The following is a 19,119-nucleotide window of genomic DNA, read 5'->3' as shown; positions in this document are numbered from 1 at the left end:
TTAATCATCTTCCCCTTATAGTATTCTTCGACCAAATTTTATCCTCTCCAGCTATTATTGAAAAAGTTGCCATTAAAGTTTTAGATGAAGGAGAGTTTACAACTTTTGACTTTGTTGAAAAGTGTATTGTGGCTGAATATAAACCGATCAGTTCAATTGGAGAATGATTTTTGATCCATAAAAAGGCCATAATTGTTATTATGCAGAAGCATGTTGTATGATGTAATGATTCAACTCTTAGTTTGGTGCATTGCACTAGACCTGTTCATGGGTCGGGCTATTCGGCTCAGTCCGAAGGCCCGCCCAAAATGTGAAAGGGTTTAGGCAAAAATATAGGCCCGAAAAATGGGTTTGGACAAAAAAATAAGGTCCGTTTAAAAAACGAGTCAAGCCTTGGATAAGTGGAACGACGGAAATGTGCAAGTGTACACAATCGCAACAAGTAATAAAGTGACAAGTAAATGTCGAGTTATCGTACATACAGGGACTGTGAAAAGAATTATTTATGAATGCTATTTAAAACACTTTGGTGAAGAAAAATATTTTGTTTGAAGAGGGTGATTCAAAACTAAGATTTTAAACTAAATGAACTAAATAAATAAATCTCAAATGCACGATTTCAAAATACGATTTTAATCAAGATGACGTAATTGTGTTAGATTAATTACATTTCTTAACTTAGAATTATTAAACTCATGTTTATATTGTTACGAATAAGTTCACGGTAACTTGGTAATTTGCTAACTTATGAACATACTCACCTACCAAACTCTATTTATTTCTTGACTATATCCCTATGTCAATTCAACCGATTAAATAAATCTTAATAGGCAAATATGTTATTGCACATACATACTTATTGAATCGAAATAATCTCTTGTACATATCCCTATGTCAATTCAAACAATTAACTCGATTTAATAAGCACATAAAAGACTATGTAAGTACAAATGTATCCTTACCTTGAAATAGTTTAATCACAATAATCTTGCAAGTTATGCAAGGCAAATGTATCGTCAGATATCGTTGCTAATCTAACCCTCAGCTACCTTAGATGATTAAACATGCACTGATTAAGTACTGTGTCCATTAATTACAATTTCAATCCGTTTAAATAATTAATTCATTAGTTACCTAACAATTGTAATGCAAGAATAACTTAGTCATGATTTTACTTAATCAAGCATCTTATCGAGGCCTATAACAACATAACACAATTTTAATAATTTTAACAAACGAAATGCAATCAACCTAACACGAATTAGATTCAAGCTAAATTGATTAAGTTAACCATTCCAACAACATAAATATTCATAGATATGTTCAGCATAACAACAACAAAAATTAAAAAAGATAGGGAACAAGAATTAAATCATGTGTTTTTCCGTGGCTTGACTAGTTGCTCCGTTCTTCCTTCTCTGTTGTCCTCGTCGACCAAGGCTGGTATGAACACTTAATTGCTGCTTCAAATAACTGATGAATGCCCCTTTTCCAATAGGAAAAATCGGCAAGAGAGCAAGGGAATTTTGGAATGGAAAAAAAAGAGAGAAAGTGGAGAAAAGAGAGGAAAGATGTGAATGCTTGAGGTGTGTTTTTAAAATGACCAGCCTAAGGGGGTTTTTATAGCTGAGGAAGGCTGCTAAAAATAGCTAAAATTATCAGCCAAAGAGCCCTCCCTTGGCTGGCCACACATGTGGCAAGGTTGATAGTTTCAACTTTGCTAAATTAGGCTTGGGGCAATTCTATAAAGCCACCAATTGTGGAGGGGTTTGAATGCAACTTGAACAAGTCTTCAAGGGCCTCTTTGCAAGCTTAAATAATCAGCTAATAAGCTGATTTGGTGATACTTCAAATTGCTTCTCGGTTTTGTGCTTCTAACAGTGTCTGCCGAGCCATATTTCGCCCTTTGTGCAAATCTGTCGAAAATAATCAAAATTCATCAAAATTAATTATAAAATTAACTAAAATTCAACATGTTCATATTTTAAGTGCACTTTAATTATTTTGTAAAAATTAATTATTTTTTTGACAAGAATTTTATCGAAACTGTATGATTTTATGTTAAAAAGGGTATGTAAAAATGTGTAAATTTCTGTGTTTCCACACCCCCAAACTTAATTCATTGCTCGTCCCGAGTAATGCACAAATTAAAAAGAAATACTTAGAAAACACCTTTGAAAAATTTCTTCAGAATAACATTCTTCCCAGAATTATGAATTTAATATACTTATGCTCAAAAACAAGAAATTTTTTAGTTATGCTACTTAAGTATACATATAGTTCAAATTAATCTCAACAACTATTATGATAGCACAATTAGACTAAATGCTTCCTTAACAAGACATGTTAACCCTTACCAATTTGATTTTATTTCCTTATTCAAGATTAAGCTGCAATCATTAAGTTTAACTTATGCATTCATATGTTGAACATAACAATTTCTCTCCACTAATGTAGGTAGCATAGAAAACTTGAATCAATAGGTCTTTAAAAAGGTTGTAATGTAGCTAGGCTATAGGTAAATAAAAGATAGATAAATTTAGGCTTTTAAACCCTAGACTCAGCTTCAATCGGACCTTTGGAATAATTTCCCTCAATGCACCAACTTACTTTGCTTTCACATGCTCTTTTGTACATCTATTTTCTTTCAAGTACATGTACTCTTTTTTTAGCATTTTATTGTATGTACTACAATTTTTAAAGCATTTGATACTTCTTTCAACTCCCTCAAACTTATTTTCAAAGACTATTCTGAATAGTACTGAGTTTAGTGTTTGAGACAATTTAAAGATAATTAAGAGAGAAGTAGTGGCTAAATGTTGCAAGGGTTCAAATAAAATTAGGCCATATAGTCTCAAAGTTGGGTTTCAAAGGATAAAATTTCATCGAGGTTAGCTTGAAAGGCTCAAACGGTCTAAACAAGAGTTGCCTAAATCATTTTCAACATTCTACGCTTCCTAGGATTTCGCCTCAAGAAACTACTAAGTCAATTCTAGAGACTTAAACTTTCATGCATGCCTACCTTTCTTAAGGAAGTAAAAATTTTATGGTACAATTTGCATGCTTTATTAAAAATACATTTATATCATTATTCGGCTAACATAACAATTTATTGAAATAATAGAACTTTATTTATATTGAAGTTTAACATACTTAACAAAATTTCAAATTATTGAACAAAATATATCCTTATCATAATTAAAAGAACTATTTATTCTGAGTGGAAGTAATTTCAATTTTTCGGTCCCCCTACTTAAAATGAACAATGTCCTCATTGTTTAAAGTGAATAGATACTATACACCAGGTAGAATTCTAGAAAAGAGGAGGTGAGTCAATTTGACTACTTAAGTACCAAGCTTTTTCTAAATCCAATCCTAGACATGTATATATCTATTGCCACACTTTATACTTCGTGACTTGTTAAATTTTATTAATGATTTCCATCTCTTCTTTTATTATGCAAAAATTCTTAATTAACTTTATCCTAAAATAACCTAAGAATATAAATAAAATAAAGTCGAGATCCCTCCTTTATTTATTTGCAGATCCTTCCGAATTTGACTCATCTTTTGCTCCATCATTATTGTCTTTGCATGAATCGCTTCGCTCATTTTTCGATAATGGGCTCCATGGTTCAAATATGTAATCTGGAAACTCAGGCACAAAAATAAATAGGTCATTGTAAATTTTCGTAAGAGCACTTCTCATCGAGTCATCCCTTATTTTTGAGTATTTCTAGCAAGCTTGTTGCTTCCACTGCATATGTTGCATTATGTCCATTAACTTTGACAGCTCATCTCGAAGATCTAGGCGAGGCGGTTGAGCTTTGAACATTGAAGTCTCGATATCAGGTTCAGCTTTTGGTGCCATTGGTTCCACCTTATTAGGGACTTCAGTCGATTGCACTGGCTCGATCTCTGTGGGATCTTCTTCTTCTTCTTTTTTGGGATCCTCACTTTCTTCAACTCGTTGCTGTAAAACAGAGTCTCCAGCTATTCGATAGAGGTCCCAATCTATGGTTGTGCCCTAGCTATAGCCTGTCTTATTTATGTTTGCAAGAATTTTAACTTTCAAGCACAAAATTGTTACCGTAAATGGAAAGTAAGCTGGGCCAGAACATGAACGTCTAACGGCACAATTCTGCATTTCCCTCAGGTTGATTTTTCCCACATCAATGGTCTTCCCAGTTAAAATCGAGTATAATAAGACCATTCACTCTAATGAGATTGTAATCCCATGTGAGCTAGGCATAAGGCTGAATCGGATGAAGTAGAACCATACCTTTGCGAGTGGTGTCAAATATTCTCTTCGAAAAGTGTGGATTTGACAGAGTTCCTCGAGAATTTCTTGCAAATTTTCAGACTCTATATTGCTCATCAAAGAGGAATATTCGTCGTTTTCGAAATCAAGCAATTCAAAGAACTCATTAATAGCGTTTGAAGTTATTGGTACCTTGATTCTATGAACTGGAACTTCTGTCAACTCGCTTGAGGTTAAATTCACATAGAATTCGCGTACTAACTCCTCATCCAGACTAGGTTTCTTCTCACAAAATAACTCCCAATTGAGAGTTTCAGCAACCTGACGAATACGCGCCATAAAAGCAATATAGTTGTTTTCTTTCAATGTGAAACCTTTCTCTGGATGCATCTATTGATTCTTGAAGATACTTTCGTATCTTGCTTTGGCTTCTTCACAGTGGAACTTGTTTTATGATTCGTCAATTTGGGCAAATGCACGAGTTCTCTTGCGAGGCATGATTAACCTGATCATAAAATGGTTAAAATTATTTTCTCAATAATTTAATTAATATAAAATATTAATAATACAATAAATTGAAAAATTAGATAATTAAATTAAAATTTAGGAGAAAAATTGGTCTTACCACCTTTTTTGTAAAAATTAAGAGCTTTTAAGAAAAATACTTTTGAATCAAAAGATGGCAAATTAAAATAAGTTGAGGGGTTTTTGGCTAAGAATAGGTGAAAGGGTGGTGTGCCGCTCGGGTATGCAAGGCAGCAGCATGCAACAAGGGATGGATGTGAGCAGCGTGCGGATCGTTGAGCATGCCTGGTGTGGTCGCGCGCGGGGTGTTGTTGACCGATCAGTTGGACGATGCTGTGGCTAGGGAATTGTTAGGAGGTTGTGGCACTTAAGGGTTTTGGTGTTTTTGGAGGGAATGGTGTATGAATGAAAAAAATAAGAATAGATGGGTGGAATTTATAGTGAAAGGAGTATGAGCTAGAGTAGAATTCTTAAAAATTCTAAGTTCTCATTCTACTCAAAATAAATAACAATTAATAATTAATATAATGCATATTAAATTATTATTTACTATTAATTTATTAAGATAAAAACTTATCAAATAAAATATAATTAAATTAAAACTAATACTAACTCTAAATAAAGTGATAATAATTAATATATATTATAATAGATATATTCTATATTAATAATTATCATCTTTTTTATTGAACTAAAACATTTATTCTAGATACTTTTTGAAAATATTTACAAAAGAGATATCTAATTTTAATATTCACAAAACGAGCAACCAAATTTTTAAAAATAATTCAATTAAGTTCCTAGACTTAATGAAAATTCAAAATTGAGTTGCAACATAAAACTTGGATCAAAATTGTTCCTTTTATTTGAAAAACTAAAAATTTATTTTGTCATTTAGAGAATAATTTCTTGGGAAATTATGTTAAAATTAATTTCCAGGAAAGATTGGAGAGGTCACAAGCAGTCCTGCTTAAGTTCCAATCTCCTAGACAGAATTTATTTAAACATACTAATCCCGAAAATATACCCTAAATCATTTATTCAAACAGAAGAACAAGAAAATTTAAATATCTGATAAAATGAACGAGATTTGATTTTGTTCAATTTTATCTCCCCAGTAATGTTTCAAACGTTGAGCATTAACTCAAAAATTACCTCCCTTACCTTGAAGTTCAACAACTCTGTATGGATAGACTCGATGAATCATAAATGGACCGGACCAACGTGATTTTAACCTACCTAGAAGGAACCTTAATCTGGAATTGAATAACAAGACTTGTTGACCTGCTTCAAACTCTCGAACTCGAATGTGCTTGTCATGCCATTTCTTGAGTCTCTCCTTAAGTAATTTGGCATTCTTGTATGAAGACATTTGAAAATCTTCTAACTCGTTAAGTTGAAGCATCCGTTTCTCTTTGGCACTTTTAAGATCCAGGTTAAGTCGTTGGAGAGCCCAGTAAGCTTTGTGTTCTAACTCCAATGGTAGATGTCAGCTTTCCCAAAAACTAACCTATAGGGTGACATCCCTAAAGGTGTCTTGTATGCTATCTTGTAAGCCCATAAAGCATCATCCAGTCTTTTGGACCATTCTCATCGGTTCGGGAAAACTACCTTCTCAAGTATGCCTTTGATCTCCTTGTTTGCCAGTTCAGCTTGCCCATTCGTCTACGAATGGTAAGCTGTAGCGACCTTGTGTTTCACTCCATGTTTATCTAATAACCATTTCAACCATTTGTTCACAAAATGGGACCCTTCATCACAGATGATGGCTTTTGGGGTTCCAAACCTTGTGAACACATGTTTCTGCAAAAACTTCATTACAACCTTAGCATCGTTTGTTGGATATGTCTTTGCCTCAACCCACTTAGATACATAGTCTACTATTACCAATATGTACTTGTGACCAAAAGACGAAGGGAAATGACCGAGAAAGTCAATACCCCAAATATCGAATAATTCTACCTCAATGATGTTTGTCCGAGGCATCTCATTTCTGTTGGTGACATTTCTGACCCTTTGACATCGATCATAACTCTTTACGTAAGCATATGTATCTTTGAATAGTGTTGGCCAAAAGAATCTGACTTGCAATACCTTGATTGCAGTATGTGTACCTTCGAAGTGTCCCCCACTCGGAGCTGAGTGACAATGGTATAAAATCTTATGTACTTCATCTTCTTCCACGCATCTCTTGATCATTTGATCTGCACACTTTTTAAACAAATACGGTTCTTTCCAGAAATAGTACTTCACATCGTGAAGAAAATTTTTCTTTTGATGATACGTCTTATCAGTCAGCATCAAACCACAAGCTAAAAAGTTAGCAATATCAGCAAACCAAGGGGTATTATGGACATGATTTACCTTCAGTATGTGTTCATCTGGAAACGTCTCTCAAATTGGTATAAAGGAGAGTTCTCTTCTTGCGGCTCTAATCTGGACAAGTGGTCTGCTACTTAGTTTTCCACTCTCTTTCGATCTTGAATTTCTAGATCGAACTCTTAAAGTAGAAGAACCCATCAGATCAGTATCAACTCAGCGTCTTTCTTGGCAAGTAAATACTTAATTATCGAGTGGTCCGTATAAATAGTCACATTGGTACTTACAAGATAAAATCGAAACTTGTCAAAAGCAAACACAATAGCAAGTAACTCTTTTTCTGTTACCGTGTAATTCAGTTGAGCTCCTATCAGAGTCCGACTCGCATAGTAGCTGGGATGAAAAACTTTGTTCCTTCGCTGACCCATGACAGCTTCGATCGTGAAGTCACTTGTGTCACACATCAATTCAAATGGCAAATCCCAGTCTGGTGTGACTATTATGGGTGTCGAAACTAACTGACTCTTCAAATCGTTGAAAGCTCTTAAGCACTCCTCATCAAATTTAAACATCGTGTCCTTCTCCAATAATTTGCATAAGGGTTTAGCAACTTTGAAGAAGTCATTAATAAATCTTCGATAGAAACCGGCATGCCCAAAAAGCTCCTAACACCCTTTACAGATATTGGAGGTTGGAGTTTCTCAATAACATCTACCTTTGCTTTATCTACCTCAATTCCATGTCTTGTTATCCGATGCTCTAGAACAATACCTTCTCGTACCATGAAATGACACTTTTCCCAACTAAGTACAAAGTTTGTTTCTTCGCATCGCCTTAGTACCTTGGCTAGATTGGCTAGGTAATCATCATATGTATCTCCGAATACTGAAAAATCATCCATAAAAACTTCCAAATATTTCTAAACCATGTCAGTAAGAATAGACATCATATATCTTTGAAATGTAGTAGGTGCATTACATAAACCAAATGGCATGCGCCTAAATGCAAATGCACTGTACGGGCAGGTGAATGTTGTATTGTGCTGATTTTCCAGTGCTATTGTAATCTAATTATACCCCGAGATCCATCGAGAAAATAGTAATAGTCTCACCCTGCGAGTCTATCCAGCATCTGGTCCAAAAATAGTAAAGGAAAGTGATCTTTCCTAGTTGCTTTGTTCAGCTTCTGGTAATCGATGAAAATTCTCCATCCCGTAACCGTTCTAGTCGGTATCAACTCGTTATTCTCATTTTTAATGATCGTGATACCTCTTTTTTTGGCACGCACTGGACCGGACTTACCCATGAACTATCTGAGATGGGGTAAATTATACCCGCATCTAACCATTTGATGATTTCTTTATTGACTATGTCCTTCATAATGGGGTTCAGTCTTCGTTGTCATCAATCGTCCCTTTTTTCCATCTTCTAAGATAATCTTGTGCATACATACAGATGGACTAATTACACGAATATCAGCTATGGTCCATCCGATAGCCTTTTTGAATTATTTCAACACCAGGATGAGTTTCTATTCTTGCTCAGTAGTTAATTTTGCTGAAACAATCACAGGCAAAGTATAAGAGTTACCTAAATAAACATTTTCAAATGTGAGGGAAGTACCTTCAGTACTAATTTAGGTGGCTCCTCGATTGACGCTTTTGGTTGGGCATAATCCCTTTTTTCTAACTCCAAAGATTCAAAGCGGGATTGCGAATTAAGTCCCCTTTGATTAGCTTCTAACAAAGCTAAGTATTCATCCTCCTATTCATCATTTGGAGGATTTGATGTCAAAATTTGTTCCAATGGGTCCTCAACATAATTGAGTTCCTTCTCCATGATTAAATCATCTAAATTGGACACTGTAGAACAATCATCAATTGTGTCAGAAAATCGCCCGGACTTAAAAACGTTAAATGTTACCTGATCATCCTAAATACGTATAGTAAGCTCGCCCTTCTGCATATCAATAAGGGTTATTTCGGTTGCTAAGAATGGTCTTTCTAAGATGATTGTTACCTCTTTGTCTGCTTCAAAGTCTAGAATCACAAAGTTAGCAGGAAAGATAAATTTGTCTACACGTACCAATACGTCATCGATTTTTCCTTCTAGATGTGCTAAGAATCGATCTGCTAATTGAAGTGTAACCATAGTAGGTCTAACTTCACCTATCCCCAACTTCCTAAATATTGACATGGGCATCAAGTTGATACTTGCACCCAAGTCACATAGTGCCTTACCACAATATGTTGCTCCAATTTTGTAAGGTATGGTAAAACATCCAAGATCCTTCAATTTTGGGGGTAGTTTGTCTTGAAGATATGCACTGCATTCCTTCGTTAGGGCGACCGTCTCAAATTCTCCAAGTCTTCATTTTTTAGATAGAATATCCTTCATGAATTTGACTTAGTTCGGCATTTGTTCAAGTGCTTCAACCAACAGGATGTTGATATGAAGTTGCTTGAGTACATCTAGGAACTTCTTGAATTGAATTTCCTACTTCTGCTTCTGAAGTCTTTGAGGGTAGGGTGGTGGAGGTTTCTGTACTAGAACTGGTTGATTCATTTTTTGTGGCAATTCTGCATCTAATGGAGTTATTAGTTGATCAGAATTAGCTGGTTTAGAAGTTACCTTATCAGTTTTTATAGATTCAATTTTTGGTGAAACTAGAATTTCAACACTCAGTTGAACTTCCTCTAAGTCTTGAGTGTCAGCTGACTCCTTCTCAACTTTGACGGAATTGGGCTCTAAAGTCTTTCAGCTCCTTAATTTTAACACTTTACAAAGCTCCTTCCTTGGATTCCTCGGATTCTCCATATCACTAGGTAAAGCACCTTGTAGTCGGTTTCTGAGTTCAGTTGCAAGCTGACCTATTTGATTATCCAAATTCCTTAGAGATGCATCATTTTTTGCCATGTATTCCTTCAATAGATTCTCTAGGCTATTGGATGGTTCAGCTTGGGTTGGTTTCTGAGCTTATTGGGAAAAACTAGGTGGCTAGGTCGATCTAGGTTGGACATAATTGTTACTGGTTCCTGCCCCTTGGTTACTCCAGGAAAAATTTGGGTGGTTTCACTATGATGGGTTATACAAATTGGATTGCAGCCCTTGCTTTCCTCGATTTTGGTTCTGGTTACCCATGTAATACACAAATTCTAGGTTCGATGGACATTCTTCGAACAAATGTCCTTCCCCACAATAAACACATGCTACATTTTCAAATTGATTCAGTGGCTGTGCTGCAAAACTATTACACCCATTAGTAGTAAGATTTTTGAACATTAAGGATTTTAACATGGCGTCTACTACATGTATTCTAACGACTCGTCTTCTTGACGCTGCTCGATTGTTAGCCATTGATAATTCTTTGTACCTTTCCCATACCTCATACAATGACTAATCATCCATTTGTTGGAAAGTAGTGATCTCGTTCCTCAACTTAGCATTCTTGCTAGGCGAGAAATACTTCATAAGGAATTTTTCTGCTAACTCTTGCCATGTTGAAATTGAGTTTGGTGGTAATGAGTTCAACCAAGCTTTTGCTCTGTCCCTTAGTGAATATAAGAATAGCTTCAATCGTAAGGAATCTTCGACTACTCCGGCTAACTTAAAAGAATCGCTCACCTTCATAAATAGTCTTAGGTGTAGGTGAGGATCTTTGGTAGGCATTCCACTGAATTGACCCACTGTCTGAAGCATCTGGAACATGACTGGCTTCAACTCAAACTGTTGTACCTCAATTTGGGGTCTCCTAATACCCAGATTAAGATCATGAAATATTGGCACGACATACTGTCTCAAAGCTTTATCCCTATCATCAGCAATAAGGATAGGATTTTGAGTAAGGTTTGCTTTGTTTCCTTGATTCAGATTTTCGAAGTTCATCTGTTCAGTCCTTCTCTGACTTGCTTGTCTTCTTCACCGTCGAAAAGTTCATTCAATCTCAAGGTCTACAGGGAGTAAATCGATGATTCGGTCAATACTCATAAACACCTGAAATAATCACAGAAAAATTAACTAAGTTAAAATTTGAACAGAAAAATAAACCAAAATGCAAAACTAACAACTTCACAAATAATGACTTTTTTTAAAACACAGTCCCCGGCAACGATTCCAAAAACTTGGAACGACGGAAATGTGCAAGTGTACACAATCGCAACAAGTAATAAAGTGACAAGTAAATGTCGAGTTATCGTACCTATAGGGACTGTGAAAAGAATTATTTATGAATGCTATTTAAAACACTTTAGTGAAGAAAAATATTTTGTTTGAAGAGGGTGATTCAAAACTAAGATTTTAAACTAAATGAACTAAATAAATAAATCTTAAATGCACGATTTCAAAATATGATTTTAATCAAGATGACGTAATTGTGTTGGATTAATTACATTTCTTAACCTAGAATTATTAAACTCATGTTTATATTGTTACGAATAAGTTCACGGTAACTTGGTAATTTGCTAACTTATGAACATACTCACCTACCAAAATCTATTTATCTCTTGACTATATCCCTATGTCAATTCAACCGATTAAATAAATCTTAATAGGCAAATATGTTATTGCACATACATACTTATTGAATCGAAATAATCTCTTGTACATATCCCTATGTCAATTCAAACAATTAACTCGATTTAATAAGCACGTAAAAGACTATGTAAGGTAACAAAGTATCCTTACCTTGAAACAGTTTAATCACAATAATCTTGCAAGTTATGCAAGGCAAATGTATCGTCAGATACTGTTGCTAATCTAACCCTCAACTACCTTAGATGATTAAACATGCATTGATTAAGTACTGTGTCCATTAATTACAATTTCAATCCGTTTAAGTAATTAATTCATTAGTTACCTAACAATTGTAATGCAAGAATAACTTAGTCATGATTTTACTTAATCAAGCATCTTACCGAGGCTATAACAACATAACACAATTTTAATAATTTTAACAAACGAAATGCAATCAACCTAACACGAATTAGATTCAAGCTAAATTGATTAAGTTAACCATTCCAACAACATAAATATTCATAGATATGTTCAGCATAACAACAACAAAAATTAAAAAAAATAGGGAACAAGAATCAAATCCGGTGTTTTTCCGTGGCTTGACTAGTTGCTCCGTTCTTCCTTCTCTGTTGTCCTCGTCGACCAAGGCTGGTATGAACACTTAATTGCTGCTTCAAATAACTGATGAATGCCCCTTTTCCAATAGGAAAAATCGGCAAGAGAGCAAGGGAATTTTGGAATGGAAAAAAAAGAGAGAAAGTGGAGAAAAGAGAGGAAAGATGTGAATGCTTGAGGTGTGTTTTTAAAATGACCAGCCTAAGGGGGTTTTTATAGCTGAGGAAGGCTGCTAAAAATAGCTAAAATTATCAGCCAAAGAGCCCTCCCTTGGCTGGCCACACATGTGGCAAGGTTGATAGTTTCAACTTTGCTAAATTAGGCTTGGGGCAATTCTATAAAGCCACCAATTGTGGAGGGGTTTGAATGCAACTTGAACAAGTCTTCAAGGGCCTCTTTGCAAGCTTAAATAATCAGCTAATAAGCTGATTTGGGTCAGCTCTTTGGACGGTTTTTGGGCTGTCCATTTCTTGGTCGGTTCGGTTCACTCGGTTTAGTTCAACTGGACCACTATTTCATAATTATTTAATAATAATTTATTAACCCAAAGTAAATTGGATATAAATTAAAATTAATTATATTATAAATTATTACATATTATTTTGGACCGTCTTAGGCTAAAATTTAGTTCGCCTTGATTCTTCAAATTGCTTCTCGGTTTTGCGCTTCTAGCAGTGTCTGTCGAGCCATTTTTCACCCTTTGTGCAAATTTGTCGAAAATAACCAAAATTCATAAAAATTAATTATAAAATTAACTAAAATTCAACATGTTCATATTTTAAGTGCACTTTAATTATTTTGTAAAAATTAATTATTTTTTCGACAAGAATTTTATCGAAACTGTATGATTTTAAGTTAAAAAGGGTATGTAAAAATGTGTAAATTTTCGTGTTTTCAGCAAGACATTTTTGGCCTGGGCCAGGCTTGAATTCAGTAAAGGACAAAAAAAATCTATTTTTTAAATATTATTTTCTTATTGTTTTCTCCCTATTTTTCTATCATTTTACCATTATATTACTATTATTTTGTTGTTATTGTTTAGATATTGTATAAAAATTATTTTATTGTTAATTTTGTTATTATTTTAAAGACATTTGTTAATTTTGTTATTATTTTAGAGGCATTTGCTTATTAAGTTTCATCTATATTAGTGTTATTTAAGTATACATATTTTTTAAAATTGATTTTCAATTTGTTGGGAAATATTTATTTTGATGTTTTATATATATTAAAATTATATAAAAATAATATAAAAATTAATATGGGCGGGTCGAGTTGGGCCTGAGTTTTAATATTTTTATCCGGGTTGGGTTTAGACAAAATTTTAGGCCCATTTTTAGGCCCGACCCAAGCCTAATAAATGAGCCTAAATTTTTAATTGAACCTGACCCAAACCCGATCCGGCCTATGCACACCTCTAATTGCACCATAGTTCTTTTTGTCTTTGTGGTTAAGGTGGGAAAGGGATGAACGGATATTTTAGCCTGGCCTTAAATTGCTTTTTAGCGATTGTTTAGAACTCTGCAGTCAACAGCATATTTTCTCTCTCTTGTCTCATACTCGTGACAGGATCTTCTATCATGCAATAAACACATGCGTTTTCACCTAAAGACAAACTGTTGATGAGCATTAGGCCATCTTAGCGTAGAAAGTAAGTTTGTCAATGTCACCCGGGGAGCCAGGACAAAATGACCCAAATTTATGTAGTTCTGAATCACAGAATTTGGTCACTCCTTGGTAGAGAGCATGCCATGTGAATGTCAGATGCTGTGGAGTTGACATCACAAGGTGAATGGACGTCCTTAAGTCATTTTCTTTCTTTAAAATCATTGCAGACTTGGGTGGTATATTGTGTCAAGTTGCTTTCTTTACTTGGCTTGATTAGAGTTAGGATATGCCAAACTAGTTCCATCCCCCAAGTTCTTGTGGTTGAAGTAAGTTTTCAACATGATTTTAGGATATGTTCATCTATTATTGAATTGATTTCATTGATCCTCTTAGCTTGGACATTTGCTTCTTCTTTCTCCTCATGTGTATCAGCATTTACCCTTTGTCCATTTAAGGCATGCTATTCAGCTTTTATGATGATAAAGTAAGTGGGTATAACCCATCCGAAGTTGAAATACCAGACTTTTGCAAGTTGATAAATATTTTCTTACCCATTAGTTATGCCTTAAAGCTTGAAAATGAGCATTAACCAGGCATCTCTAGATCTCAAAAATTAGTTCACATCCTCTAGAATAATTTCTGGAATATCCAGCAGGCAGGTATGTCCATGATTATATTCGATCGTTATAAGTTAATCCTCCATGATCATAAAATTTTAGCATGTATCACTATTAAGACGAAAAGCACAACAGTACCAGTCGGTCGGATCCAAAATAAGAGTCTTAAGTTATATACTATTGATGACAAAACCTTATATTAGTACAACGAACACATTTGGTTTTTTCTTCTGGAAATGTCTTAGGATAGCTTTAGGTTTTATTTTTTTCATCTTTTCTCTCCGTTTCTTTGCTTGTTACCTTCTGCCTATTTAGATTCCTAAAGGCTAAAACTTTTGCAAGGAACACTGTTGACTGTGATGCTTGTTATACATATACCTGGTTTTTACTCCATGCTTCCTGTCAATAAATCCCCTCTCCCACTAACTAGAAACCGTGGAAGGCCAACCTTGTAGCCGGTTTTCCTTACATCTTCTTGAACTTGGTCTCTATATTCCCTGAAAGTAAATTTTCTGTAGATTGAAGGTTCTTTGAAGCTCCCAATCGAAGAATCGTAAGAGGGGCACAGGAAATAAGCTATGGAGTATCTCTCCATCTTTGCATTAGTCACCACCTTATGCTCCACGCTTTTGTAAACACCATTGCTCCATGCCTGTAGAATTTTAGGTGTGAATTAGATAACTATACACACAGTGAATGAAAAGTTGATTCCACTCACATGGGATATTTCTGCTTTAGTTTCTTTTACCTGTAAGAGGTCGCCAATGTTGACTATAAGAGCATCTCGGTTAGGTTTGACAGTTACCCACTTGGAGTCCTTCATGAGTTGAAGTCCTCCTACCTGATCTTGACATAGAATTGTGAGGAAATCACTATCGGTGTGGCATACTAAACCCAAAATCTCCGGAGATATCGGACAGGCCGGGTAGTGGTTCAGGCGAAGGAAGCAGGTGCCTTCGTCGCATAAATTCTTGATCACTTCCTTTCCATGTCCCAAATTCGCTGTCAAAATGCTTCCTAGAAGTCCTGCAAGTTTCGACATGGCAGCTGCAAATTCTATCATCACTGCCCTGTAGAAAACCAGAGGATAACGTTTTATTTGTTAGCACTTGGGATGCAAACAGCGGCTGCAACGCAATGTTATGGCTGTGTTTTTAGCAGTTTAGACATATTATTAATTGCGTCCATGTTAGTATTACCTTAAAGATATAAACTCTCCATAACAAGCTTCATCTGAAACCTTGGTAAGAGGGACATGGAAAGCCTCAGACCATGAGAACTGTTTAGGACAGGTAGCCCTAGGACTTCCCCATCTGTAAGAATTATTCAAAAGTCCACAGCTAGCTTTCCTTTCAAAGGGTATTTTGAACAACTTCACTTGTTCACTTCTCATTTTCTCAACTAGTTGAGGGCTAATCCCATGGTTCAACACTTGGAAAAATCCCCATTCTGATGATGCCCCACATATGGCTGCAACACAAGCTCGGCGAACCGTTTCGTCGTGATTGCTTAGACCACTCAAGTCAATCAAAGGAAGTTGGCATTCTTCGATGACAAGTCGGTTTTTAGGGTCATCGAGTTGAGGTGAGTGGCTTGAAAAAAGTGCTCCATAATGGTTAAGGAGAGGTGGGTCTGAGTTGGTCATTACTATAGAAATGAAAATATACTTCCTAGAGGTGAGGTGCATGGTGAAAAGGTAAAGGGGAAACTCTCTTTATATATGATTCGGAGAGAGAGTTTGGGGAAGACAATGAACCTAAAAAGCAAGAGAACAAGTGAGAAGCTACCAAATGTTGACAGATGTCAAAAGAAGAGCGTTTCACTCCTAATTGTCTGAAAGAGAACATGTCTAGGTTGGTACAATTAGAGTATCGAGTAATGACTAAAAGAAAATAGAGCGTTAAGCATTTGGCAGGGGGGATAATGGTAAGAAGCTTGGAACCAAACCTCCCTCCCTCCATTCTTTTTTATTTTATTGAAGCTTGGTTTACGTAGTGAAAGTTCCTTTTAACATGAATAATGGAACATTACTTTGTTTTCCAATTGGCCATTGGAATTTTTTTACTTTTTCCTTTCTTTTTAGTTTTAAACTCTACCATGTTTCGAAAAAAAAAGAGAAGAAGAAGCCTTGGGTTTTTTACCTTTTTTCCTCTTACAATTTTGGGAATTTTTGGTTACGATGTTTCGATTTTTTAATTTTCTTGAGTATGTATGTGTGACATTCTAAGATAGGAATAATTTTTTATGTATAAGTATGATGCATTTATTAATAAAAAATACTAATAATTTTAAACATAAATAAACATGAATAATAATAATTATAAAATATTAATAAATTTCAGATTTAAAATATTGAGTTTAAAGGTTTAAGTCTAGGGTTTAGAGTTTTAACATTTATTTATAATTAATTAAATAAAGTTATCAAAATTCATTTATAAGTTCTCTATTATTTTTATGTTTTATTTTATGATGAGATGTCATGTCATTATTTAGTGAGAATGTATTAAATATTCTCCCTATTGAAATATTGATGTGATATTATATCTATTTAAAAATATTCAAAGCACATAATGGATTTGTTTAAAAACAAAAGAATATACTTATAAATTACATCGAATGTTTATATTTAAGTCCGAATAACAAAATTCGATACTTATATCTTAATCTGAAAAACAGGGATATCGATAGGGGTGAGCATTCGATCGAATCGAATCGAATCGAATCGAATCGAATCGAATCGAATCGAAAATTTTCGAGTTAATCGAGTTTTCGAATCTCATTTTATCATCCTAACTTTATTTGAAGTTTTCTCGAATCGAGTCGAGTGAGATGGAATTCGAATCGAATCGAATCGAATATATTTGTTCGAGTTAAATTTTAAAAAATAATTTTGGGTTCTTGTAACCATTGTCACCCATCGTAATAAAATTTGTCCACCTTAATCAAATTCTTCTTTGCTTGCTTAGTTGTTTCAATTATCTTCAAATTCTTGTCACTATGTATTTTGGAATTAAAAAATATATTAAATGTAAACATATGATTTTTTAATAAAATTATTTTAAAAATAAAATGTGAAATTGATACCAATATAAAATTTTAACACGAATATTTTGTGGCATAATTAATAATTCAATTTTAATATAAATATTCAATATGACTAAACAATTCAATAATATAAATAATATAAAATGTGAAATTTAATTTAATAATATAAATAGTAGATATAAATAAAATTATTATTATTTATGTTTAGTGATTTTTTGGATAATTTTGATTTTTATTTGAGAGTAAAGGGTGAGAAGTAAAAGTTTAGGGAAAAATAAAAGTTTTGGGAATAAAAGTTTGAGGAAAGTAAATGGGGAATAAAATTTTAGAGGAAAAATATTAAAAAAATTGAAGGGTGGAGGGTTTGGGGTAAATGAGAGGTGGGATGGGAAGGAATAAAAGTTTTAGGGAAAAAATGAGAGGAGTAAAATTTTGGGAGAAAATAAAAGGTTTGAGGGTTTTGGGAGTAAAATTTTGAGAAAAAGTAAATGGGAGAGTAAATTTTGGTGGGAAATAGATTTTGGGTAGATTGGGGGTTGGGAGGAGGAGTAAAAGTTTTGGGGAAAAGTGGGAAGGAGTAAAAGTTTTGAGGAAAAGTAAAAGGTTTGGGAGTTTAGGGTAAAATGTAAATTATTATAGTTTGATATTGAATTATTCGAATTATTCGAGTTATTCGAATTCGAAATCTCAACTCGATTCGAACTCGAAATTCGAAAAAAAAATTCGAGTTGATTCGAATAATTCGATTAACTCGAATAACTCGATTCGTTTAACTCGAAATTCGAATTTTTTTTCGATTTTTTTGAGTCGAATCGAGTTTTAATCACCCCTAGATATCGATATTTAGCAAGTTGTAACACCGTTGAGAATGGAGCTGACTTTTTTTTATACCTGCCCAATCCAACTTGGAAACCATGGAAATTAATTTAACTTAAAATTTTATACTGATTCTTGAATGAAGCATCCGACAGGAAGAACTTAAAATAAAAGATCTAGACCTTAATCAGTAGGCTTTAAAATGCTTTTTATTACCATTGGATTATTTCTTGCAGCAGCAGAATAACCTTTGGGTTCTTTAGCAAGTTGGAATTAATAATTTATAATATATAATATTTTTCCAATTTTAAAATTTAATCCAACTAAAGTTTCATTTAAATAGGTGATGTTAGTAATGTAATATCTCATATCCGATCCAATCACCATATTCAAATTATAAAGTACCATATTCATTGTCGGAGCAACTACGATCAAACTAACAAATAAATTATACCATTAAATAATTAATTTCAGCCAATACATGCATACAATACAATGTACAACTATTTTCGGGTCTTAAACGAGCTTACTAAAGCTCTATTGTTAACCTGAGTTCGAATTAAGACTAAAATGTAAACCTTTCAAAAATTTAGGTTGACATCACGATGTCAGGGGGTTCCTCATCGTGACACAACATACTGACTGAAACAACCTCTTTTCAATGATGTCGAAAATAATGGTTTCAGGATCACAAATCCGACATGTGAGCCCTTAAATATTATTTATTTAATATTAACGAAGTTATTAATGTGTCGTATTAGGATTTGGTTCAGTAATTTTGATGTTTGGTTATTTAATTAAA

At 34.0% G+C, this 19,119-nt stretch overlaps 1 protein-coding gene across 1 annotated transcript; it reads right to left on the bottom strand.

Moving 5' to 3' along the window:
* Positions 1-14,601: 14,601 nt before the first annotated feature.
* Positions 14,602-16,126, bottom strand: LOC105794311 (gibberellin 2-beta-dioxygenase 6). Its single transcript, XM_012623426.2, has 3 exons — positions 15,656-16,126; positions 15,205-15,526; positions 14,602-15,108 (listed from the first exon to the last, which is right to left on the bottom strand). The coding sequence occupies exons 1-3, from the start codon at positions 16,099-16,101 to the stop codon at positions 14,842-14,844; spliced, it is 1,035 nt and encodes a 344-aa protein (XP_012478880.2). The 5' UTR covers positions 16,102-16,126; the 3' UTR covers positions 14,602-14,841.
* Between the last annotated feature and the right edge of the window lie 2,993 nt (positions 16,127-19,119).

The sequence above is a fragment of the Gossypium raimondii genome, chromosome 3 (genome assembly GCF_025698545.1).
Source record: "Gossypium raimondii isolate GPD5lz chromosome 3, ASM2569854v1, whole genome shotgun sequence".
Classification (NCBI taxonomy): domain Eukaryota; kingdom Viridiplantae; phylum Streptophyta; class Magnoliopsida; order Malvales; family Malvaceae; genus Gossypium; species Gossypium raimondii.
This window is presented reverse-complemented; position numbering and strand designations above follow the sequence as displayed.

What these genes read in the sequence shown, in the direction of transcription:
- LOC105794311 (XM_012623426.2), bottom strand. Translation starts at nt 16,101, where the DNA reads ATGACCAACTCAGACCCACCTCTCCTTAACCATTATGGAGCACTTTTT. An exon ending in GGAGAGTTTATATCTTTAAG is followed by an intron (nt 15,527 to 15,655) that starts GTAATACTAACA and finishes GGTTTTCTACAG; the next exon opens with GGCAGTGATGATAGAATTTG. An exon ending in ACATTGGCGACCTCTTACAG is followed by an intron (nt 15,109 to 15,204) that starts GTAAAAGAAACT and finishes AAAATTCTACAG; the next exon opens with GCATGGAGCAATGGTGTTTA.